Source organism: Chroicocephalus ridibundus, chromosome 8, assembly GCF_963924245.1.
Source record: "Chroicocephalus ridibundus chromosome 8, bChrRid1.1, whole genome shotgun sequence".
Classification (NCBI taxonomy): Eukaryota; Metazoa; Chordata; class Aves; order Charadriiformes; family Laridae; genus Chroicocephalus; species Chroicocephalus ridibundus.
In genome coordinates this window covers 28,263,678-28,289,494 of record NC_086291.1, presented here as the reverse complement: position 1 = coordinate 28,289,494, position 25,817 = coordinate 28,263,678, and the positions used below count along the sequence as shown (strand labels likewise).

The 25,817-nt window shown below is 50.8% G+C and overlaps 1 protein-coding gene across 1 annotated transcript in view; it reads left to right on the top strand.

The window, feature by feature from the left end:
* The first annotated feature begins 8,845 nt into the window (after window positions 1-8,845).
* NMNAT2 (nicotinamide nucleotide adenylyltransferase 2) overlaps window positions 8,846-25,817 on the top strand; it is a 29,623-nt gene continuing 12,651 nt past the window's right edge. Inside the window, exon 1 of the mRNA XM_063345182.1 lies at window positions 8,846-9,032. Within this exon, the coding sequence (XP_063201252.1) occupies window positions 8,948-9,032 (85 nt within the window). The 5' untranslated portion in view covers window positions 8,846-8,947. The remainder of the gene's footprint in view (window positions 9,033-25,817) is intronic.

Sequence of the window (25,817 nt, the reverse complement as noted above, 5' to 3'; positions counted from 1 at the left end):
CCCCGCGCAGCGACATCGCGATTTATCAGAGTCCCCTCCACGGAGCTCGGTCGGGGAGGCGGGGGGGTCCCGCGGCGCTGTGAGGGAGCCCCCCGTTCCCCCGCGCGAGGGTGGTAGCGGCAGCGTCGCTCTTCCCTGACGGGAGAGGTTTTGGCAGGAGCAACGCTAGCAGGCCTGGGCTTCCCACATAAACCTGGCTGCCCGTGCCCTGCCTGCTTGCCTGCCCTCACTGAAGGACATGCTGAGAAGAGAAAGGCTGAGGGATTTGCGTCTTTTTGGTCTGGAAAAAAGACGACTGAGGGGGCATCTTATCAACCCTTATAAATCCTTAAAGGGTGGGTGTCAGGAGGATGGGGCCAGGCTCTTCTCAGTGATGCCCAGAGACAGGACAAGAGGTAACGGGCACAAACTTGAGCATAGGAAGTTCCACCTAAATGTGAGGAGGAACTTCTTTCCTTTGAGGGTGGCAGAGCCCTGGCACAGGCTGCCCAGAGAGGTGGTGGAGTCTCCGTCTCTGGAGGCGTTCAAAACCCGCCTGGACGCGTTCCTGTGCCGCCTGCTCTGGGTGACCCTGCTCTGGCAGGGGGGTTGGACTGGATGGTCTCCAGAGGTCGCTTCCCACCCCGTCCAGTCTGGGATTCTGGGATTCTGTGATTCCCAGGGTTTGGCTGCTCAGATTGTCCCCAAAGTGTCCCAAACGGCCCTCATCTCAGACTCCCTCCATTACCCATCACCGCTGGCAGCACCAGCCCCAGCGCTGGGAAGCAGCAAGCTCAGGCACTGGGGATGCGGCCCCCGGCCCCAGAGTGGACACTGCAGCTGGCAGGTCTTGGCGTGGAGCCAGGACACAGGCACATTAGGCAGTGACCTTGTGCTTCCGTCTATCGCATCTAAATATTTACACTTTTTACACTATTTACACCATGCGGTGCCACCTGCTGTGATGACTTGGTGACTCATTTTATGCTCAGACTTGTCTTTTGGGGCAGGAAAAGTCCCACTGAGCTCAGTGGCCATTCGACCATGTGGGCCAGCCTGCAGAAATGAGGCAGATGACAATTTAGGATCAGATGAGCACCAGGGAGGCTGGCTAATGCAAATCGTGTTATTTGAGCACGTAAGTGATCCCAAGGACAAAATGAAAGATCGGGTTTTGAAAATAAATCCCGTGCATTTCTTCGAGTCGAAATGAGAATGTGTTTAGTGAAATGATTTTCAGTGGCCCCACATGTTTAAACAGAAGCCTCTCGGGGCTGCAGAATTGGTTTACTGTTTTCATTGTGACCGGGGCTGGGCAGAAAGCCATGCTGCCAAACCTCCCATCAGATGCTGTGCAGCCTCGGGCAGGCACTGCAGTAGGGCTCGGGGCTCAGCCTCCATCCCCGCGGGCTCTCAAATGCAGAGCAGGAGCAAACTGGTTCGGCACTGGGCAAACTGGGGCTGCTTCTGCCTGCCTGGAGCCCATCCTGGGCTAAAACAAACAGGCCGAGTCTGCACAGCTGCCACAGGAACTCCATGAGATTGTATCTCTTGTGTCAATGGAGAAATGCATCTCTTCTGAGCTGGATCTCTCAGGGCACATTGTCCAGGACTATCCCCAGCCCCTTCGTATTGCCAGTGGGATCCGAAGCCTCATCCCCTGGTTCCTGAGCCGGCATGCTCAGGGCTCCCTGCCTCCCAGAGCAGACCCCCAGGCAGCCCATACTACTGCACGGATACCTTGAGCATGCCTCTAGCCTTAATGAATTTTTCCATCCATTCCTTCTCCTCGTGGAGGAGTTGAATAACCCAAGTTTTGAAAGCAGACGCACCTTAACCCAGTGCCATTTCCCCTTCCACCAGCCCCTCACTTCCACCCCCTGTTTGCAGCCGGATCCCTCTCCAGCCCTGTGTTTGCAGTATTGCGCAGCAGCAGAGTGGTGCTTTGAGAACAGCTTGCATTGGCTTAAACAGCGAAAGCCAAAACTTTAGGCTCCCTGAGTGCCTCGCCGCCTCCCACGGAGCTAACTTGGGATTTTCCTATCAGTTTTCTCCATCACTCTTCTCCTAGGGGCAGTTCCAGGGACTCCCCCTCTCTTCTTTAGCCTTGGCAAACAAACTGTTGCTTTTCCACCTTTCTCAGCTTTTTTGCTGGAGAGGATCACCTGCCAGAGGCTTCCTCCCAGGAAGAATGATATTGTACAGCCCAACTATGAGGTAGCCCCAAACTGCAAAGAGCACTCTGGCACATTCATGCCCTCCTGGCAGCAATGTTATTGGTTAGAATAAAATGCTTAAAATTAAATTAATGTTTACCTGCACAGTTATTGCTTAAAATAAAAGGTGATTCTTTATTTTCCAGTCCACGTTAGCACCATGCTGGACCTCAGACAAAGTCACTGGAGCACAGGCTGTTGTTCTCTGCAACTGTGAGTGCACTTCTGAGCTTGACAGGTTGGATCTGTGCAAACAGGATTTTCCAGGGCTGCCTCGCCCTGACCTCTGCGTTTGCATGTGGATAGGAGAGGGGACATTTGAAGGGAGAAGCTTGATTTGGGGCATTTTGGCCAGTGAGGGGGTGGCAAGTTCTGTATTTCTGCAGTATTTCTTTGGCCGCCAAACATAGGTCTCATCCAGGAGGCCACAAAGTGCTCCCTCAAGGCTCAAGCCACGTCAGGCAGACGCAAGGAGTGGGCAGCATTGACTCAGCTGTCTTGCCTGGTCTTGTCCTGAGTCCAGTCCACTTCCAGAGCCACCCCAAAACACCCGAGAGCTTTGCATGGGGCAGAACTGACTTCTGAGCCTTGGGCGGAGGGGAATACGCAGCCCTGGGGATTTTCAAGAGAATCTGCTGGTGTTGTTGCCGGTGTTATTTAACCCATTTAATGCCAATATAAACTGCCAAGTGGAGCCATACCCTGGGGCAGCTCTATGAGGGAAGCTATGGCGTATCAGGGCAACCTGCCCAGCCACAAAGCCTCCCTTCGCTTTATCTCAATCCTCTTGAATATCTTCCAGCCACAAAAGCAAAAGATGTCAGACCCTGCGCAGGTTTTTCTCTGTTTTTCAGGGCTTTTCCTCTGGATTGTGGAGTCTTTCCTTTGCCCCTGAATTTCTGCACTGTTGGAACGGATCTGTCCATTAGGTCAGGGTGTTCATGAGTTTCTCTCCTCTGCCCTCCCTTCGTGCCTCTTGGAGAGCCCTTCCACTTCCCCACGCCTCTGCATTTGGCCTCAGTTTCTCCCACACGACATTTTTGAGGGCTTGGTGTTGCTGCTGATTGCTCTGTTTCTTAGGAAATTCTAGTCCAAACCTTTTGGTGCACGCAGCAAGGGGGGCAATTTCCTTCCATTTAAGGGGGAGCCACAAGTCAGTCACCCCTTAGTTTTGTTTCAAGAGATTTGTGGTAAAAGTCTTATCTTCAAAGCAGCAGATTTATCATAGAGGTCAACACATATTATCATTTTTGTTGTTAATGGGTCAATAACTGTGGCCTACCGTTTTATTAGTTACACAGCATCGGGAAGGATTTGATCCCCAGATGAAGACAGCAGACCAGAGACCCTGTGAATAACCCTGTCCTGCTGCCAGCAGTGCAGCCAAAATGCCCAGGAGCAAAGCTGCTCTGCTCTCCAAGTCTCACAATTCCAAACGTGAATCTATTTTACATCCTTCGACAGCCTGTTACCATAGGAGCTCAGCATCTCACAGACCTTTCACACATTTATCCTCAAAACACCGACCCAGCCTGCTCTAACAGGAGAGCGAGTGACCATCCCCACTTAACAGAGAGTGGGAGGAACAGAAAAGGTTTCCTCAAGGTGGTTTAAGACAAGAATGGAGAGGTGGTCCAAACCAGAGCCCGCTCCCCTCCTTCTTCGTTAACATTGACATCTTTAATTGCCCAGGAATATTCTGTGAGCATTGCAGAATCTCCCTGTCATATGTGTAAGCTCTCCCCCAGCTTCCATGTACAGATGCGGCTGCTGGACAGCCCTCCGTCTCAGTGCCAAACCCCAGCTTTTAGCTCTTCAGCATGAAAGACATCACATTTTCCTGCTGCTCAGGGTGAAAACCTGGGATCAAGGAAAGATGAGAGTACAGCCCAACAGCTGAATGATAAAAGGCCAGATTCTCTGCAGGTTTCCTGATTAGTTCAATCTAAACTTTGTGAATGTGGGAAATTAGCACTCAAAAGCAATTGAAGAACTTCAAGGAAGAAACAAAGTATGAGGACACCTAAACAATCTTAATTTTTGCGCTGTATTGGTCCCTCTCAGTAATTATGCTGCCGTGATTGAAATGTATTTGTTGTCATCCCAGATTGTACTACTTAGATTTTTAATTGTCAGTGAGGAAAGCCTCGTCTTACCCTAATTACAACCTCTTTTCTCCAAATATAGCCTACACCGAAAAATTCAGGAATTTTGACTGGATAGAGGTTTATCAAGTCTTCATTTTCCCTTGCAAGTATCTCTCAGAACAAACAAAAAAAGTGAAATACGCTGCATCTCGCAAATAAATCCCTTTTAATCCTTATAATTCATAAAGTATCTAATGGATTTACTTTTCATTCGCTGAGAGTAAGCGCTGCATGTTCTGGAAATAAGTACCCTTTCACACTAAATAAAAGTTAAATCCCTCTTGGAAAGAAAGGAGATAGCAGCCATTCTTGGGGAGCCACGCCAAGAGCCTCTGCCGAGTGCCCCCGTCCCGCATAGCCCAGCTCAGGTCGTGACTTTGCACATCGATCCATCCTGCGCTGCTGAGCTGTAACCTCAGACAGAATCAGAGACATTAAAACACCTGCGGAGCTAATTGCATCTGTGGCCGATGCTCAGCTGCTGAATATGGGCAAGGGAGAAATCTGTTACCAAACTGACCTTCCCGAGGAGATATCTTGAAAAGTCAGTCCAGTGTCCTAGAAACGCTGCACAGCACCTGGGATCAGTTTGCAGAGGCCACCGTGCAGGGGTACTAGGTCCACAACCTCAACACATCCCTAGGAGCCCACAGGAGCTTTATCCCTGGGCGCCCTTTGGCAGCTTCTTCCAGGACATGATGAACCATATCCTGAGAAAAGCTCTTGAGCTGGAAGAGTAGGCCACCAGTTGGTCCTTGCCCATGCTCCCCAGGCTACTCATGAATTTTCAGACCTCAGTTATAAATCATCTCTTCTGCTGGCTGAAGAGCCCAGCTCACTCCTTCCTTGTTTGAATGTCTTCTCCTGCCTTGGGTCATCAGAAATGGAAGGTTTCTCCTGTTGGGCCAAGCCGTCCCACCCCATGTGGCCTCAGAGCTGGTCACCGCAGGTTCGGCAGCTCCCTCCAGCTCAACCAGGCTCACGCCACAGTTACCCCCGAGCCTTGCCCATGTGCTTCCGCTTAGGGCCCTGTGTGGGTTGCTCCGCGAGCAACTGGTTCAGCTTCGCCAGTCCAGCCTTATATTTGCAAACCCTTTCCCTCCCAGGGCTGGGTTTGCAGGCCTGGGTTTTGTTTAGGTAGGTTCAAATTATATCTCAAAAATGGGTGTAAATGAAAAACCTGCTTTTACGGGAGCCAGAGCATTTATTCCAACTGGGCCACGAAGTGACTGACTCCCTAATTCAAGATCTTTTTCTCCTAAATTCTCAAGAAAAGCCTTTCTCTTTTTCTTTATTTTTTTTTAATGTACATTGTTGCATTACAAAAATTTCTTAGAGTTACAGGGCTGGCACGTGGGGAGCAGAACTGAACCCCCTGGTTTATCTCTAGCCAGCAAAGGCTCTGAATTGTGCCAGGGTGGGTTCACGACTGGTTTAAGCCCCCCTAACTCCTCTCCTGGACCTCACAATTTTCTTCCTCAGAGAATAAAACCAAGCTAATCATCCTCCTGCCCTCTGTCTGTCCTGCTGTACCAGCTCCGCAGATGGCAGATGGCTGCTTGCCACCATGGGCTGGGTTGGAGCCCAAATTGGTGGGGTGTCTCAGGGCGCTCTAGTGCTGCATGGCCGTCACAGTGAGGGCTGGCCGGGAGTAGCTGGCTCCTGCGGCTGGGGCCGTTGTCTTCACCGGTGGGAAATTTACACCCACATGTTCAGGGAAAGCAGGAAGGAAAAGAAAATAAAGGCTGGGTTGGAAAACATTAAGGTGAAATAACCTCCTCCCGCACACATGGAGATGAGGAGCGTCTCCCCAGGCATGCCGCTCCCCCTGCTCCCCGCTCTCCACCAGGCACTTGGCTCCAGGTGCACATCCCTGCGGGCTGTGCTGGGGCTGCCTGGTCGCCGCACAGCCTGCATCCCGTCTCTCCCGCGCCAAAACCCGCCGCGTTGCTAAGTGACAGCTGACTTACCACATCGCTTACCCACCCCGGCACCGCGGGAAAGCAAAGGAAGAGGTACAGGCAGAGCTGGGCAGACCACAACCCCAACACGGACCGGCAGCACACAACCCACACCTGCACAGGCCACCTTTCGCTGTCTGGTGTTTAGGGTCAAACCCCAGCATGAAATGCAGCAGGCAGAGAGATTCGGCCATGCACGGCAGAAGCTGGCAGGCCCGGTGGGATGCGGTGGGGATCACCAGGCAGCGGGAAAGTCTTCTCCATATGTGCCTTCTCCTGCAGCGGCAGCACCTCAGGCTCCTGTGGGTGCAGGTGGCGCAACCGACAGAAGGCTAAATGGAAAAGGAGCCTCCCTGCAAAATTTCCTATAAAAAATTAGTGGGGAATGGTGTTAGGATTAACAAAAAAATTCATTTTCAAGCATTTCACCTGAGCTCTTCTGTATGAAAGGAGTCAGAGAAGGAGTCTTCTCACATTTCATATCGGTGCAGAGTTGTGCCACCCCAAGGGAAGGGGGTAGGACACAATCGTCAGTGGGAAAGTGCAGGAGAGAAGCACCGTGTTCCCTAATGACAATGGCTCTTGCAGCTCTGGGCTCAGCCAAGCCAGTATTGTCACAATGCCGTTCCCATCCAATCCCCACGCTGGTGTACAGCGGGATGAGCTGAGGAACTCTGGGCCCATCTCCAGGGGAGACAGCTGAGCTGAGAGGAGCCCTTGGTCAGCTCTTGTGCAGGAGCTGTGGTGGCTTGCAGCTTGTTCCATCACTTCACACGAGCGACGATTGCTACCTCTGGTAGAGACACTGGAGCTACTGCAATGGAAAACAAGCACCGTTATCCCCACCTTGCCCGCATGGAAAGCGGCTTACCCAGAAACATCAGGTGACTCTAGTTTCCAAATGAAAGGAGGTTTCTGTCCCTCGGTGTATTAGACTCTAGCTTGTGAACTTGATGGCTAATTTTTAACAAATTTGGAGAACACATTTTTTGAAAACAGAGAGGGAGAGCGAGACACGCATGCACATGCACACAAAGGACCGGTCAGTCAGCACACACATGTGTCCGAGGCAGGCTTGAAGAATGTCCCCTTTTTCTGCTGTTACCCTAAGGCTCATGTATGCTAATTAAAGCCTCTGGTTTGAAAGGTAGAGTTATACTGAGCACAACACCGGTGTTAAACTGCAGAGAGCCAGAAGTTTTCCTAAAGCACCAAGTCTCTCCCTTTCGGGGTAAGCTCGGAGAAACAGCACAAAAAAATCCCAACACAACCCCCAAAACTTCATCCCATTGAATTATCAGATGTCCGTACAGAGCTAATAAGAAGGTAAAGCATCATACCTTTACTGACTTGACATTATTTGTTCATTTATTTATGTCCCTTTCCCCACGCAGCTGATAGGAAGAGATGGATCTGCTTCCCCCGGCCTTTCTTGCAGCTAAGCCGAGCAAGCAAAGGTGACACTGATGTTTTTAGGACACCGTTAGGACACCTTTCACAGGTTAGGGGCCACTGCGTGCATCTATTAGATGGCTGACCTCATCCAGACTTGCCCCTGGCTCACACTGCCACAGGGATGGCATTTGGCAGGGGTCAGGGGACCCATGGGGGTAGCACCGTTACCACCCCAATGGGGCGGTGGTTGGGCTGCCGTTCTCCATCCCACCTCATCCCCCAGCACCCACAGCACCTATGTGATGATCTTCCTTCAGACAGTGGAATGGAGGTGTTGGGTGAAGCTGAAGCCCCCCAAGCCAGCTGCCCCATGGGGCCCCAGAAAAGGGTGTTGCAGCAATGCTGCACTGAGGCTGGGGCAGCTGGGAGGCCCGTGTGTGTCCCAGGCTGGGCCTGCATGTTCTGGGGTCTCTAGGGTCATCTGAGCAGGACTAGGGGGACATGCAGTGTGTGGCTGCTCTCAAGCACTGAGTTGCGTGTGCGGATGGGTGTGTGTGACTTCTCCTCAGCCCTGAGGATGCCAATATGTCACCACTCCTTGGGGGGGGGCCCACAGCGTCTGTGTGTGTGTGCATGTAGGGATCTGCCGCCTCCCCCCAGCCCTCTTCAGAGAAGGGAGATTCAGCTGTGTGCGTGTGCACATGTGAACTTGTGCGTGTGTGTGTGTGCGCGCGCATGTGAAGCTGTGCACATGTGTATGTGTGCATGTGTGTGTGCATATACAGGGGATGCGCACGTGGATGTACGCATAAATGGCGGGTATATGCGTGTGTGGGGGTGGGCGTGTGTCTCTGCAAATGTGTGTGCACATATTTGTGCCTGTGGAGATGGATGTGTGCATGTGGGTGTGTATTCGTATACATATACGGGGGGCGGGGGTGGTGTACGTACCCAGGTGTCTGGCCGCAACCCGCAGCCCCCGGGCAGGGGGTGCTCCCCCTGCCTGCGTGTATGTGTGTGTCTGTGCCATACCTGCCTGTGCCCACCCCCGTGCCCAGGCTGTGCCTGGCGGGGGGCGGCCCCGCTCCCGCAGCCGCGGCACCGCCCCCGCTCCCGCCCCGGCCCCGCTCCCTCCCTCCCTCCCTCCCCTCCTGCTATCCCTCCCTCCCGCCGCCGCCGCAGCCGCACCGAGACACAAAAAGCGGCTGGGGCAGGGCTGGGCAGGGCCGGGCCGGGCCGCGCCGCCACCATGACGGAGACCACCAAGACCCACGTTATCCTGCTGGCCTGCGGCAGCTTCAACCCCATCACCAAGGGCCACATCCAGATGTTCGGTCAGTGCCGCCGGCACCTCCGGCAGCGGGGCGGGGGGTGTGTGGGAGGGCCGGGGCTGTACCTCGGGGTGTTTGGGGGGAGTGCGGGAGCGTTTTGGGGGGTGCGGGAGCGTTTTGAGGGGCGCGGCCCCGCTCCCGGGGCCCGCAGCCGCGGCGGGGACGGGAGCCGCGGGGCCGCCCCGGCCGGGCGCTGTCCGCGGCGGGCGGTGCTGAAAGCGCCGCGGGCGGAGGCCGAGCCGGGCCTCGGCCCGCGGCCACACCGAGAGCCAAGAGCGGAAAGGCTGGCATCCAGACCTGGGTTATGTTTCCCTTAAGATAGCGGGGTTCCCCCCTACGTCTGCCCTCACCTCATCACGCTCCCGCCCCCACAAACCCCCGGGGTCAGTCCTGGCAAGGGCTCCTGGCAGTGTTTGTAAGCGGCTGCTTGCCCGTTGGGTCTGCGAGTCTGCGGTCGCTGCAGCACTGTTGTATCCTCTCTGACCAGGGAGGGTGGGAGGGACCGGGCCAAGCAGCTAAAGCCAGGTATGGCAGTAGTGAACAAAAATATAGGGAGTGAATCGAAATACTAGAATACCCAACCTTTAGATTGATAATAGGTTGGAGGAATGAGAAATGTGCATGTGCGATGATTGATATCACTGAGCATCCATGAGATGATCCAAATGATGGGCATGCTAGAATCACTGCTACAGCCTGTTCAGGCAAGAGACGAGGGAGGGAGGGAGAGAGGGAGAGAGGGATGGAGGAAGGGCAGCCTCTGTCAAAGGCAGTCTGACATGCCATAAATACTGATGGTTCGGGTAAAGCTCGAAATGCCTGGAGATCCCTATGCAAATAGTGACTTACCTGGGGTGGGGGGGAGTCCTGTGAGGGTAAAGTGTCCACTGCAGATCACCAAATATAATAGGAGTAGAAAGATTAGCTCCTCTAGTATCCCTTCTCAGAGTGCAGAGAGAGGAACCATCCTTGACGTCTGATAGGAGATCTGAGGCTGGGGAGCAGATGCTGAAGGTCTCATGCTGCAGCTGGAGAAGCATCCCTGGGGTTTCTAAAAGCCATAAGTTTCTAAGCGCAAAAATAATTGAAATCAGCTTGGGGCATTTCTGCGTCAGACCTTGTTTTCATAGATCATAATGGGTTGGGCAGCAGGCTAGAAAATGATGATTTTTTAGATGCAAATTATCACATTGTTATTCCATTTCAGAAGTGCCAGAAAAATGTACTTATGGGTACCAATATACCTTAAACTTTAAAAAAATCCCATTCCCTAAGCTAAAACCTATTGCAAACAACAAGAAACAAGAGGAACTATTTAAAAATAATAAAAAAGATAATTAAATGAAATTACTGGGACTTGGTTGATAGAGCGACTACTGATAAAACAGATTTCTATGATTCACATTATTTATTCCTAGATGATATTTTGATTAAGAAAAGTAATATTGAAAATATCAATGTGTCCCATATTCAGTGGACTAAAAGCAAGAAACAAGATATATTTTAGAAAATAAGGATCAGTGAGATATTGGTATGCAGTGGACGTTTTTATCAGACTTCTGATGAGCTGGTTTTTTTTTTGCTCAGTACTGGTCAGTATCTTTATCAATGACCTGGAAGAAAATATATAATCCCAGCCGGTAAAAAGTACCAATGACCCCAAAGTGGGTAGAATAGCAATTAACAATGGGAACGCGTCAGTTGGGCTGCACGACTTGTGTGTTTTGATAAAAAGGGCTTGTTCAAACAGTGAAGTCAAATGCAAAGTCATATGTCCGGTAAGGAGGAAGGCAGGTCAAATATAAACAACAGGCAAACATCTTCTGCCAAAGAGCAACTGTGTCAAGAACTGAGAAGTGATTGCATGTAGCCCGCTGAATACAAACTCTGTGTGACACTGTAAATAAAGCAGCAAATGCAATCCTTATAGATATAAGCAGAGGAATGTCAAGCAGAAGAAGAAAGGTTGTATAATTTTTGTGTACGGCATTAGCAAAACCCTTCTTGGAGGAACAGTAACAGGAATTACATTAGCTCCGGAAACCAGGCTTTGTGGCAAGAGTCTAGAGAGGCTCAGTCTAGATCCATCCTAAAGATGTTAAGGAGCAACTTGATCATCGCCTTTAAGTATCTGCTTGGGGGAGGGATGTGTGGTATGTGATGGAAAGGGGCTCCTTTTTTGAGCAGAGGAAGGACTGGTGAGATGCCAGGAGCAGGTTTGGATGCCACACAACTTTAAACTACAAATATGGTGTGTGGTTTTGAGCGAAGGTAATCAAGTAGTAGGAAAAAATATTTGGGTACCTGATGGATTCTTTGTCACCTGAAGGCTGTAAGTCAAGACTCAGACATCTTTCAGCAAGACATGTTTTAGCTCAAAGAGGATGGCTTGATGTGGAAATTTTCTATGAGTCTGTTCTGTAGAGATCCTGGAATATAAGCCTTGAGATAACCGATAGAGGCAAATGAGTTTTCTACAAGGAAAGGGCACAGAATTTAGCTTAATCCCTGTTCATTTTTGTTTGAGAAACACTTCCCCCCAAGTGTAAAAGAATAATCATATGAAGCCATGGGAATCTTAACTAAAATCTGTGTTCCTCATTTAGCTCTGTGCTATATGAGTCCAACCAAAACAGTACTCCATCCTGTAAATGTTGTATTTCAAACAGCTGAATTTGTGCAAAAATATTGTCTTTATCTTTCAGACAAAAATTTAGGCTTCATGAGCCTGTTAGAAGCATTTTTGGCTTAACATAGAGAGGTACACTGTTTCTATTTAACACACGGCACTAATTAAGCCAAAAGGAAGTATAAGATTTGCATCATTATGCCACTGTAGACATACCATTGTATGCCATCATAATTTTTTTCAATCTGGATCTTACCATGTTTTATTCAGGCCAAAAGCCAACCTTTTGCCGTAGGATTTTTGCCTGACTAGGAGATGCTTAATTATTTGGAAGCCTCTTCTAGGGGGAGAAAGGTTCCCACTGGGTTATTTTTTTCCACCAGTCATGTGAATTTAAGACTCAGTATCATCATTATCCTTGAGTTTCCAGATAGCTGGGGTTTTTGCTACAACCCCAGACCTGCAACTGCAACCCACCGCTGACCCTCTCGTCTGTGCAGAGCTGTACTTACCGCAACAGGGCTCCTCCGTCCTCTGCCAGTTGTAAGGCTGGGTCAACAGGGCTCACCGAGTGAGGTTGATTCATGTCTGTGTATATAAAATGAATGCCATACATATGAATTAATAATTCACATAAGATATATAACACATAAGAAAAAAGTAGGTGAGTTACGGTGCTGTACAGCTATCCATACCAAGGGGTTGAGACAAACACCCACATAGCCCTGAAAACACTCCGAGTTATTTGCGGCATCAGATGTGCTTTGAGATACATGTATGTTCTGAGTCACAAATTTGAGTTGTATTTTCTAGCTTTATGTGGCTCTGGGAAACAGTTTTGGATGCTAATGTGGCGGGGAGGAAAGGCAGGAGGAGAGAAGAGGGCAGAGTTTGTTTCTAAAACTTGACATGAACATTGGTGGCCTTTAGCCTGAAATGAAACTCCATTTATATCCTAAAGAGGTACAGAGAAGGAAAAGCAGATCCCATGCAAAAAGTCTTAATAATTGGAGAAAAATATGTTTCGGAACAAAGTCCTGCATTAAAGCCACATGAAAACCCCACCACTGTTCGGTGCCAGGGAGCCCAGCTGCTCACCTTGGCCAACACGACCAACACACACCCAAACTCCAACCAATTCACTTTCATTTCCCGCTGACACTCAGAGAAACACCAAGCATGGGGTAGACGCTGCACCGTCCTCCCCTGCAGCTGGCTCAGGAGGGGAACCTCCAAGATGTCCCCAGGCTGGCTTTGGCATCCACATGCAGAACCACTGGGGAAACACGGAGCGACGCGTCACGGCCAGCAGCCTAAAGGACACCTCCCTCCATCTTGGCCTCGCTGCAGTTCGCCTGCTGCTTCCTGCCCATGGAAGCGATGCCACCCAAAGGACAAAAGCCAACAAACCAATGTGAAAAGCAAAATCTAATCCGCGCAGCCCTGCTAACACACCAAAGCCCATGCTGGCACTCTTCCAGCTGACAAGCTTGTGCTTCCTTCGACACTTAAATCATTTCCCCACCTTGTCCCAGCTCAAGGAACCCCAACACAACAGTGTCCTCCTCCTGCCTGGGGTTCAGAGCATGAAAACCAAAGGGCAGCCCTGCAGAGCAAGGTAGAAAGCGTATTTTTCAATTTTAAAAAAAAGGTTCAATTTGAAGGTGGTGTTGGGTAAAACACTGGGGTTAAAGGCATCACCACACGAGGTCAGAGGGTCCAGGTTTCGCATGGTTCTCCCTCCTGGCGTTTCAGGGTTGGAGAGGGAGGTAGCAGAGTGCCAAAGCTGGGGGGAAGGCGCTGAGAGAGTTTCTTCGTAGCTCTGGGGGAGAAAGGGCTCATCCTGCCCCGTGGACCTGTGACAATCCGAAGGTTGTTCTGATGATTTCTGCAAAGTGAAACATGGTGGGTTTGGTGTGAAGAGATGATATTAAGTCAATCAAGATGCAGTGTTTTGATATTGATTTTTTTCCTATTTTCTTTTTATTCATTTTTCTTCAATTGTGGAAGAAAAGGCCCCTCTGTATATGCCCACGTTCCCCGTTTTGGCATGTTAGACTTTTTTTTTGCCTTTTTAAAGTCCTGAAATTCCTCACAACCCATCCTTTCACAAGCACACTTCTGTCTTCAAGGAAACATCCTTGCTCACCAAACACAGTTTTATTTCTGCCTTGCTCTAAGAGCAGCCTGCCACTGCTTCATCTCCGGGGCTTGGGTCAAACCCAACCCTTTCTGACACATCTCCATCCCCTTTTCCACCTCTGCTTATCAGCCTTTGGTTAGCAGAGCTGTACTGGGGCTCTCCCTGCCCTTGTGGAGGAAGGTTTCAAGCCACCCTCGCCCTCTCCCAGGGCAGGGGGGATGCTCAGAGCTGGGCTCGGAGGCAGCAGTTTGGGTCACCCCCAGGGATGGGGTTGGGACATTATTATTTGAGTCTGTCAGAGGCACTTGGGTTTTTCTACAGCTATTTTTTTTGAGCACTCTCAAGCTTTTGATAGCGAACAGGCAATTGTGGTCAAATCTGTCATTTCTGTCTGTATTTCAGCTCCTGTGCATTGGTTTATGGAGTGATGGGTTGCTCCAGGTCTGCTCACGTGGGAGGAAGGGGTTTGCGAGACGTCACTCAGATGTGGTCTTCTCCTAGGCAGTGAGATGTTTTAAACCTGTTTGGCCATTGAGTTGCCCACCCACTTCATTTCCAACAGTGCCAGGACCTGGACTTACTCAGAAAAACATAGCTCATAGATCATGTGAATCTTGAAATTCAGCAAATCTCCACTATTTTTCCCTTCCCTGCCCTTTTTGTCTAATTAGATTTAATTTTTCCTTATATCCTACATGTTATTGAAGAGACTTTATATCCCAAGCAACAGCTGGGTAAAAAACATTTCTGATGGAAAATAATGAAAGAGGACTCTGCTGTCAAAAGTAAGACTCTCCATTGCATGCCTTCTTAAGAAAATTTGAGCAATTAAAAATCCCAGCAGGCTTCTCTTTGATTATTCAATGCAGCCCTTGTAGAGGAGCAGCACCGAGGTTTGCTGCATTGCCTAAAGAGGGTTTTGAGATGAAGGGATGGAGTTTTGTAAGTAAAGAGGGAGGGAGAGGCAGGAGCTGAGGCTTTTGTTTATGGCGTGTTGTTTTAATATCCTGAATTTCAAGAATCAATTTTTTTTTTCCACTTTATGGAGATGACTGAAGTGCAGAGCAGTTTAATGAGAGCATCACTGCCTGCGACGGAGCTGGGAGAAATGGGTGAGCAGAATGACAGCTCGCCCTTTCCCCTTGTCCTTAAATGCGAATGTATCTGAAAATGACCAGAAGCAAGATTCGACTCCCCCACCCCCATCCTCATGGGGAGCTCGAAAGAGGCTCTGCCTCTGCCCTCTGCAACATGAGTAAGAAGTCAAGGCCTCTGCAAGGCTGCCTCGTGTTTCCATTTCATCTGCGGGCTGAAATCCGAATGCATAATTAGCCAGAGCAATCGATGGAGCGAGAGGTGGGTAATGGAATTGCGGGAGGACAGCACGGGCAGAGAGGGCCTGATTCAGCCCCGGCTTCGCTCCCCACAGCTCGGGGAGCACAGGCCAAGTGGCAGCGGGAAGGATCCGCCCCGGGCAGAGCCAGGACAGATGTTACTTATAACACCCGGGGTGATTTCTTGGGCACGGGGAGTTGTAGCATCCGTGCTCACTTCTCAGCAGATTTTAAGTTAATGCTGGGCGGGCTCTGCAACACTAGAGAGGCTTCCACTGACACCCGGGCTGCTGAAATCCAGCAAACAGCTGAAATCTTTTATGGGTTTGAGGGGTCTGGGAGGTCAAGACGTGCCCAGCCTGGCCACGTCCTCCCGGATCAAAGCGGTGGCAGAGAGCAAAACCAGTCAGCCCAGCCTTGTGCCGTGGAGTGATTCACTTAAACACTCCCAGGACTTGCCCAAAGCATGCTGAAACTGTGGTTTCTTGGGTCATGTGCTGGGCAGACAGAGCAGAACCAGCAGTACTGCAGCACCCATGGCTCTTTTGGGTGCCTTTATGTACCATTTAATGTCACGTTCCCATCGCTGCACCCCATACAGACTCCTTCTGTCACGGCCTTTGTCACCAGCTTCCTGCATCTCAAGCATCTCATCCCCTCTTTATGACCCACAGAGAGGAGGAGTTTTCCCAAGCAGCGGAATAAATTCCATCAATAACTACTCAGGGATCCTTTTGAAATATTTATAAGCTCTTAAATATTTAGCAGTATTTATTACTGTCTGTGAGACATTACATTGTCTCTATGACAATGCCACCTCCCAAAACGTGCCACGTTCCTTCTCCTACTTCCACCAACCATAAACAAATGCAGCAGTGAGAAATCTGGTCCTACAACTTCATTCAAGAAAGGAACAGGGGCTCTGCTTCTATTTAAAAACTGGTTTTGCTCGCCGAGATGCTCGCGCCTCCCGCACCATCTTCTCTGCTACATTTGAACAGCAGCCAGGGCGATGCCAAGGGTATCAGTTAGCTGAATGCTAAGCCCCAGCAGTGGCAGCCCATGTCTCTCGTGCGACCTTGGGCAAGTCACTTAATCTCTCCTGATTGGTGCAATGGGGCGGGGAACTCATGTCTCGGCTTTTCTTGCCGGGCTGCTGTGGGTCTGTGTTGGGTATCGCAGTGAGGGGGGAGACGGTAGGAGTGGCTTGTGATCAGGCTGATCTTTGTGCATCTGAGCAGCAGCTGGCCCAAAATAAACATCCTCACCCCTGTGTGCTCTGGCCTCCGAAATCCCTTCGGGCAGCAAGGCAAGGGGAGCACAAGGGGTCCCCCAGGCAGAGGAAGAAGGCGCTGAGATGCATCGGAGCTGGGGTCGACAGCACATCCCACCAATTGCGGCCGGGGGGCAAGGGGCAAGGAGAAACAGTCCGGTTGTGTTGAATGTGCAGCACAAGTAACCCTAACCTTAACCCTACCCCTAACCTTAACCCTAACCTCCACCTGGAACCAGGGGGCCCAAAGCAGCTACGAAAAGACCAGACAACCTCTAAGACAGAAAAATCAGCCTAAGATGGAGATAAAGCCAGGGCACTTCTGGACTTTGGGATAAGTGTGTCCTTTCTGGCATTGATAACCCCTGAGTCCATGGTCCCATGGTGCCACCAGTGCCCAGCCAAGCAGGGCTGGATTTTCAGGGTGCCCTGCATGGAGAAAGCTGGGCAAAGCCTGCAGTGCCCATCACAGCCCTGAAAATAAAAGCAGGGCCAGGGCACAAGTCTCGTCCCCCCGAAGCACAATTTCTTGCACATGTTGGTGATGTGCAGTCACACCTGGAGAAGACAACCTAGGTCAGGAGCATGTTTATTTTCTCTCCCTTTCCAGCATCAAGTAGCTTCCTTCGGCAAGCCTGAGCTGCTGTCTTGGTCATGCCAGCAGAAAACTGCTAAATCCATGTTTTGGGAACAGAAAAACCTAGAGTCTTTAGAAGTATGTATTCTGAAGGGACACTTTAGGGCTCGTCCCAGGAGGAGATGAACTGGGATGTGTCTGTTCTAGAGCTGGAGTAGGAGGCGAACGCGGAGGAGGTCCCCACGGGACGGGTGGAGAGCCCGTCTCTGAGCCAGGCAAGGAAGGACTTGCTCAGCTCCTGCTCCACAAAGGTTTCTGCTTTCTTTGAAAATCCAGCAGCCCCTAATTGAGCTTAAGCCTTCCCTGAGGAGATCACATTTTGCTAGGGCTTATTGGCAAGGGAAGTAGGAAAATCCAGTTTTCCCAGAAAGATCTGGCGAGCTGGGTGGGGGCTGCTGGAAGGCATAGCTTTGCTTCTGGCGCCTTTGCTTTGTGCAAAGACATCGTCGATGCTTCTTTGGGGGAAAAAATGGGATCTTGGGAATAACGCAAAGAGAGGGGTTTTTGCTGACCACGCAGCCAGGTGATACATGGCAGCAGAAACATGGCATCCCTTTGGTGTCACCATGAGCCCTACCTTGGCTGCCTCCACCACCCCATGCCGTCACCCAGCATCCCCCCGGCCTTTCCGCGTCTCCGTAGATGGGATGTTTCCTGCCGGCACAGTCCTGGTTCTGCCAACACAGCTCCCTGCCAGGGTCAGCATCCTCAGATGCTTGGCCAGCAAAGGCAAGCCGTGGGTCAGCCCCAAGACCAGCAGAGAGCCGCCAGGCAAATGCTCCCCGTCTCTGCTCCGTGGGGAATCGGGGACTGTAAAGACTCCGCTCCTGGTAGGGTTGTGATGCTGCCGCGTGTCAGCCTGAGGGAGCAGCACGATGCGCGCCGGGGCGTACAAAGCACTGCCTTTGATGTGCTACAATGGCTTGGGAATGAAAACAAACGTAGCGCTTGCATGGGGAAGAATTAGGGCAGTGGAAATCAAGCATGGAAATCTGTTGGGGTTTCTCCTCCCCCCCCATTTAAAAAATAAAAATAAAAGACACTGGGTGAGACCAACCTCCCAGCCTATGGCTGGCTGAGGTGGGGACCCGGACCTCTCCAGGGATGAAGACTGAGGTGACCGTCCTACTTCGGCCGTGCCACCCACATCCTGGTGGAAGTAAAATATAAGACCATGTCAGGATGAGGAAAGTATTTGCCAGGTGCCTTTTACTGCTACCCTTGTCCTGTCTAACTCTATCTGTGGGCCCAGGGCGATAAAAATCATTTCAAAACAGAGCAGTTGGGACTACCTGGAACACCCTCCCCTGTGCTTGCCAAACGGTTTATTTTTGCTCCTGATATTTAGTCTCTCGTCGAAGCCGAGATAGAGCCACAGAACACCAGCTCCGGGCCAGATTCGCGCCTCAAATTGATGTTGCTTTACTGCGGGCAGCATATTTACATCACTTTACACCAGCTGGAGAGCTGTTGGCCTCAAAAACTGGACAGGAGAGACAAATTTCAGCTGAAATCACACTGATCAGTTCCTGCCCAGTCCAGCTGCAGTGATGTTTGCTCCCCTGGTTTGTACTTAGATAAATCCTGGTCCTCAGAGGGGCATTTTAGATTGAGCGCTGGCAAATGCACATTTTGGCACATTTCTCTCTGAAAAAACAGGGAAAATACTACACTGGAAGAGGAAAACTCTCTCCCCTCCACCTTACACCGTGCACGGCCCATGCTGGCTTATGGGGCAGCCAGCAAATGCCCCAGCCAGGGAAAGGAGTACAACCTCACTTTTCACATCAATACCACGCATACAGACACTCTTCTTACCTAGAGATGCTTAATCCTTCCCTGAGGGCCTCCAAGCAAGGTGTTTCAGTGCTGTCCTGCAGCAGGGAGCTCAAAAAACATCCTTATTTACATGAAGTCATCTTCTTCATCCATTTTTATCTGCTAAGACTTGCTTTTCCAAGGCTAGATGCCTCCCCTCCCCTCGCCAGCCCCAAGAGCTCTAAGGCACCCAGGCAGCAGCTCTGGGGGCCAAATACCAGGTGGAGGACAGTCCACCTCAGCAGGACTCAGCTGCTCATCCTCCAGGTGAGACCCAGCAAGGTGCTGAGCCCGATCCTCCCCGTGATACCAGGGGGGAGATGGCTGGGAACAAGTTATATCCTATCTCCCTGGGAGTGGTGAGAGCGACAGCACTGTGCTGATCACCCGCCTGACAGAAAAGTAGGTCCAGTTCCTACCTGGAGGCACTGGTGGCAGCTTCAACTCCAGCAGCAGCTCCCTGTACTTGTCCTCATGTTGCTCACCTGGTGGGCATTGCCCGCTCCCAGCTGTTCCACCACAGCAGGGTGGGATGCTGCAGGGCAGAGCATCACTTTGGCCTGGGTTGCTTTGCCAGGCTCTTTCTCAGATGCCTGTCCTGAAGCTCTGGGACCTGGATGGTTTCTTCCCAGGCTCCTATGTGCCTTCTCACACGCACCATGCCTGGCAATACTCCGGTTCTGAAAAAAGAGGGAAAAATAGGATGCCTTCAGTTTCAATTTGAGTGCTATCAAATAGGCTGTTCCTCTGTGGCTTCATCTGAAAAATCCAGATCACCTGGGACCAGCCTGGTCCCCCGCCCAGGTCCTGTGTTGCTGGGTCTCCAGCAAATGCTCTGCTATTTCTAGGTCAGCTCACTGTGACTCAGTCTTCAACCTTTCCTTCCCCCCCCCGCCCCGACTTTGTTTTAAACATTTAATTTCACTTTTCTGTCAGGAAGCCACGTGTGGCCGACAGATGGTGATAGCATGAGTCTCGTTAGTCATCCCTGGGGCGGCTCTGGGAGTTGGACCCTGGTGCGGGGCCGGGGTGGGCTGGGAGGTGGGAGGGCAGCACCACTTCTCTGGGCCTTTCACAGCCTCTGCTTCCGCCACGGCTTCCCAGGCGTTTGGTGGCCATTGCTTTTTTTGTGCTTATGGGAAGTCGCTAAAACGAATGTGCAGCAATGAATGAAGCCATTTAGCAAGGAAGTCCCTTCCAAATTTATTACTTCTTACAATGCCTGGGTGCAGCTGTGGACTAACGGGGTGGGGGAAAAATTGTAACAGAGCAATTAGCTCGGAGATTAAAATCATTAAGCATTAGGGGGCTTAATGGGCTTTTTCTACTAACCAAAATTCTCCTGGGAAGCTGACTGACATCATCCAAGAGGCACTGATCGTGAGGCGGGACAGGCTGGTTGGGTCAGTGGGACACATTGGGATCTTCCCAGGCTTGTCCTGGGAAGCATCAACCCCATGATGAAGAACCGCTCTCTGTCCCTCCTCCTGCTTCTGCCCGAAAGAGAAACCTCCCTTGAAGAGCGGTCAGGGCTTGTTCTTCCAGTAGGAATATCATCTTGTCCCTCCAGGAAGTCCAGGGAATGGAGGTGCCCATGGTTTCCCCAGCTCTAACCCAGGTGCGGTGGTAGGCGATGGGGGGGTGAAGGTGCTGGTTGAGGCAGAGAAAGCAGCCCTGGGGCAGGCGGGAGAGCTGGGCTCTGAGATGAGTACGTCGGATGAACACATCCCTGGTTTGGCATTTGGAATTATACATTATATTTTAAAACATTTTTTTAAATATATATACACAGGCCTCCCCCCCCCACCAATTAGACCGAGAATAACTGCTGGCTCCTCGCCCAAGTTGGGCTCGGGGTAGGAAGCAACATTTAGGTCCTGCAAGTGCTGCGAGCTCACGAATAAAACAAAGCGTGCTGGCGTATCTGGGTCACACTCCCCTGCAGGAGAAGGTATTTTAGACAGTGGGAAAGTGCCTGCCTTGCCCTCGGCACCTGGTGGCCACGTCCCGCCTCCCATCCAAGGATGTCGGAGGCCAAATTGTTCAAAATGAAAACGAGACGCCCAGGAAATGGTTTTGCCTTCTCCGTTGCTCATGGCTGTGTGCCCTCCTCTGCCCCCGCTCTCAGCGAAGAGCGATTAAGACTGTGCAAAAGTTTCTTGCCTCTCTGCTTCCTCGCATGTGCTTTCAGAGGGCTGGCGCAGAGCATGAGCGGGCTGAAGCTTCAGCCCCCCGGGGGGAGAAGGACATAAATCAGGGCTGGCCGGTAGCATTCCTCCATGAAAAAAAATAATAAAATAATTAAAGGAAAAAGGAATTCCTAGGAATATGGATGAACCAGATACAAAGGCAAAGCAAATACAATTTGAAATTACACCTTGAAAAATTGAACATGAGGACTATTTGATTTCATTAACATCAATTTAGGTGATGGAGCAGTGCCAGAGGAGCCGAAACGTTGCGATTAAATACGCTCAGTGAGAAGCGCCAAAAGAAACATCTCTTAAATAAGCACCAATTTCCTACTGGAGAAGTGCAATGCTATTTTTTCATTCAGTCTGGACAAAATCATCCCCCACCACTTTTGTAGCCCTGGACCATGTCCTCTGATGGGTCTTTCCCCAATGTCACCTCACGGTAAAGCCTCAGAGCCAGAGGTATCTGAAGTGCGTCTGCAGGGCAGGCCAGCAAAGCGGGGCTGGGGCAGTGGGGAGGTGCTGCCAGCACTTGGGAAGGGTCCGGGTGTCACCCCGTCCGTTCCTCCCCAGCACAGCAAGGCTGAGGTCACGCACCAGCCGCCGCAGCACAGCCGCGCCGGAAGGCTCAGAGCCAGGGAGCCGTGGATGAAAGCTCTGAGAGCCCAAGCAAGCTGCCAGTGGTCTAATGCACGCCTTGGCAGGGTCTAGCACTGGTCGTTTATTTATGTCACCAACGCTTAAAAGCCACGCAAGGCTGGCTGGAGCATTAAGGACAGTTTACACCAGAAAAGAAGCTGGCTTTTCTTTTCCAACCCAACATCCTTGCGTTGGTGTTGCAGGCTATGAAGTGCTCATAGAAAATGAAAATACCAGAGTGTGTTTTCTGGGGTCCAGCACGGTCTCTGGATATCACAGGTATCTAACAGGCTGGGAAAGGGCTGGGAAAGGGGCCGGGAAGCCGTGACAGAAAGCTGAGCTCAAAGGCAACGAACAGGCCAGAAACCCAACAGACCGGCAGAGGAGCAGGACTGAGATTCCTGAGACTGATGGCTTTTCAGACCAAAATCTACTCTTTCCCAAGCAAAAATCTTTGCACAAGCAGGGAGGGAAGGTTGGGAGCTGCGCAAATGGCTGACTGTAAGGAATACGGACTGTAAGGAATGCAAAGCTACTGCACTGTCTTTGGCATTAGCTGTGTCTGCAGGGAGACCATGAACCTGGTCCCCATGAGCAGCTATTTTGCATGAAAGACGCAATAAATTTTGTAAAAAACGGTCTTTTCTGACAACATGGACCTGGAGGTTCGGAGGAAGCAGCACAACATCAGAGCCGCCACAGCAGTTCAAAGCGATGAGCCACCAAACCCAGTGTCCCATTTCCATAAACCCGGAATGACCAGTGCCATGCTTGCCTGTGGAGCTCCTCAGCTTAGCCTCACACCGTGCACAGCCCCGCTTTCTTTGCGTTGGAAGACCCAAGGACAGCAGAAGACCCAAAAGCAGGAGGCAGCCCAAGGAGAGTGGAAGACTCACCCTCTTTGCCCTTTCTGTGCCAGCCATGACCTCTGTCCCGTCCCCCTGCCCTTGCTGCCCACCTCCTAGTTGCTCCTTGCATGGAGCCACGTTGCTGATCGCCTATAGTTTCAAGATGTTGAGGCCCACACCTCCTCCTGTGCCTGCTGGGAGCACCCGCCATGGCAGGAGGCACCCGCGACCTCAGCCTGGCGGGGGAACACACCACCAACAGCCCGGGCATCTCTTGGAAGAGCTAAAGCTGTTTTGTCTGGCCTTATACAGAGGATGCGACTCACAGCTGGAGGAGCTAACATGTTCTGACAGGCTTGGCCAAGGCTGCCTGTCACCCTCTTCATGTATCCACTGAAGAATAAGTCAGCCTGAGAAGATTTAATCTGTAAAAAAAATAATGAGGCTTTAAATCTGGCATTGTGATTGCAGCACGGACACATCTAGACACCACAAACTAACGCCACGATCTTGTGCCACCCTGAAGCCGTGGTGCCACCCAGCCTGAGTCCTCTGCCACCATCCCAGCAGTGGGGGGCTGCTCCTGCCACAGCACCGGCCCGCTGGTGGCACAGCTCCTCTCCAAATGGGATTTGAGATGGCATTGAAGAAAATACAATCTTTTTAAAGGCTTTTGCTTTGAAGTGCGTGGCTGTGAAGGTCGGGCTCAGCTGAACAAGCAAGCCAGCAGAGCCAAGAGCAAGCAGGCAGAGCTGCCCAAAGGATGCAGCCCTGCAAGCAAATGGACAGGCTCTGCCCCAAAACCCAGTGAGAATGGACCTGTTTGGGCACGAAGAGACACTCTACAAGCTGTCGGTGAGGCAGGACCAGAAGGCAGGTCTTCCAGTTCCCGGCTCAGCCCTCAGTTCACTACACCACGCTGCTGCTTCATAGCGCCCACGTCAGCCCCAGTCCTTACCTTGCAGAGATTTACCAGTCAATAAATATATTTTTTCCCATGCTTTTTTATGTTCTGTTTGGTATTTCTGAGGTAGGCAACAAGCTCTTCAAACTTCAGATCCCAACTTTTACATATGTGTATGTACATACATTTTGGAGAGCAGCGTCAATTTTGCACGTTTCTCTAGTTAATAATGTGCAGGCTAAAAAAATAAACAAACAATTTTGATGGCGACGCAGAGAGCAACACCACCCATCCCCTCCCAGCAGCACACACCTCCACGAGCGCTGCGAGGCCAGCGGCACATCAGCATCCCGTAGGATCTGTCCCACTGAAGCCATCGGCTTTGCCGTACAAACAGGCAAATACTTTTTCTGCCTGCAGTCACGGGAATTGTATGGGTTTGCTTGGGTTTCCAGCCCTTTGCACGCACTTGTAGGAAGCGAGCTGTTTTCTGCTGGAAAAGGCGTTTTATTAAGGCAGGCGGTGGTGATGGAGACTCGGCGTGAGCTCTGGAGAGCCGGAGCCGAGATGACGTGTCACCAGCACGGAGCACGTCCCCTGAAGATGCGGGCTTGGCGACAGGCTGTTTCAACAGAGACCTTGAGAAATTGATAGCCAGGCGAAACCATTGGCTTTTGCCACCAAAAACTCAAGGCAAATGAATACCATCAGCCACCCTTGAGAACGTGAAGCTGATGTTATGTGCAAGGAGTTCAGCTCGTCTGAAGGGGGAACTTCACGAAGGTTTCGCACGTGAAGGAGAAGGCATGGAGACGGGTGGATCGGTGGTTTTAGGCTTCTTTGGGCAAGGGAAATCAAGTCGAGGCGAGGCAGGGAACAATGAGAGGATGCGTTCGTTTAAAACTCTATGGCTCCTTTTTTGTTAGGGAATTTCCTTTTTATTTTAATTTGCATTTTAAATCGCATCATGATATAAAGGTAGATGCTGGTCCATCGGCCCTGGCTGCTCTGCACGCCCGCAGCCCCATCTCTCCTGTGTGGCAGAGCGTGTCGGGGGGCTCCGCTTTGGCTTTTCCAACAGTCATGCCTGGATTTAGTCCCTGCGCGGTGGCGACCGGCTCCCAGCATTTCACTTATCCTCTTGTGTGCAATTCCACGGCGGTCAGGATAGCCTTCCCGCAAACCTCCTCTGCTTCCAGGCTCATCCAAAACCATTTATTTGCTCCTTTTAATTCCGCTTCCAACATCATGGCTCAATTCCTTAATTTGTTTTTTTCTTCTTGTTTTTTCTCTTGGTGCTGTTTTCCGTAGCTTATACCCTATGCAGTCCTTTTTCTTTTTTTCAGTCTAGAAGAGATCCCAGGACATGGTTTCTGTGAAAGATGCCAGAAAGAGCAGCAGCAGGAAAAAAATGGCTTTTTTTTTTTTTCCCCTCTCCCTCTTGATTGATTAACCTTGAAGGCACCAATGGGAAAGCCGGAAGAATCAATAAAGGCAAGCACAGAGCATTGGAGAGGGAAAAGTGCTGCTGGTACCCCCTGAGCCCTCTTTTTAAAACACGGAATGGAGAAGAAGGAGGAATTTTTTTTCACATTTGGCTTTCTGGGCGAGTGGTATGGAGGGCTGTCGTGGCAGGCTGCAAAAGGAATCCCACCACACATGGAGTTTTGTGCTGTAATTTATGATGCCGGTTCAACCTCAAACCCCCTTGCACATGCAAAAAAAACCCAAAAACCTAAGAATATTGTATTTTCTGGTGTGTGCTCTCTCATAGGGTGCTTCGCCAGGCACCGCTTAGAGCAGAGATAGATAACCACAGCCACACACGGGGCTGAGTTTGGTCCCCTCGCTGCCTTGGTGAAACGCGCTGGCGGCTGGAGATGTTCCCACGCAAATCCCGGCGGATAAATAACCAGCAAAGATGAAAAAAATATGGTTCAAACCCAACATCCAGTGTCAACCCCTTTTGAGCCCAGGATTTTGAGGGCAGGGTGGGGAACTTGCAGTACGTCTAAATCAGCCGGTTGAATTTAACTCCCTGCGCTGATCAAATGATTTAAGCCCGTTTTTCTCTTTCTGGGGACTGGTATACCCAGGGCAGAAGATCTGGGAAGGAAGCCAGGGAAAGGATTTTGGGTGAGCCCAAGGAAAAGGTTTTATTGAGGCTGGCAAACCTCCCACAGGCTGTCACGAGGGCCTGGGGCTGCTCAGCACACTCGGGAGGATAAAAAAAAAACCGTCCATGGCCGTTACAGTCTCTTAACTATAGACTTTTAACTGACCCAATAGCTGAACAATATTTCCTAGTATAAATTTCAAAATTTGGAGGAAAAAAATTATTTCATCCAAGCAGTTCTTCCCCAATGTA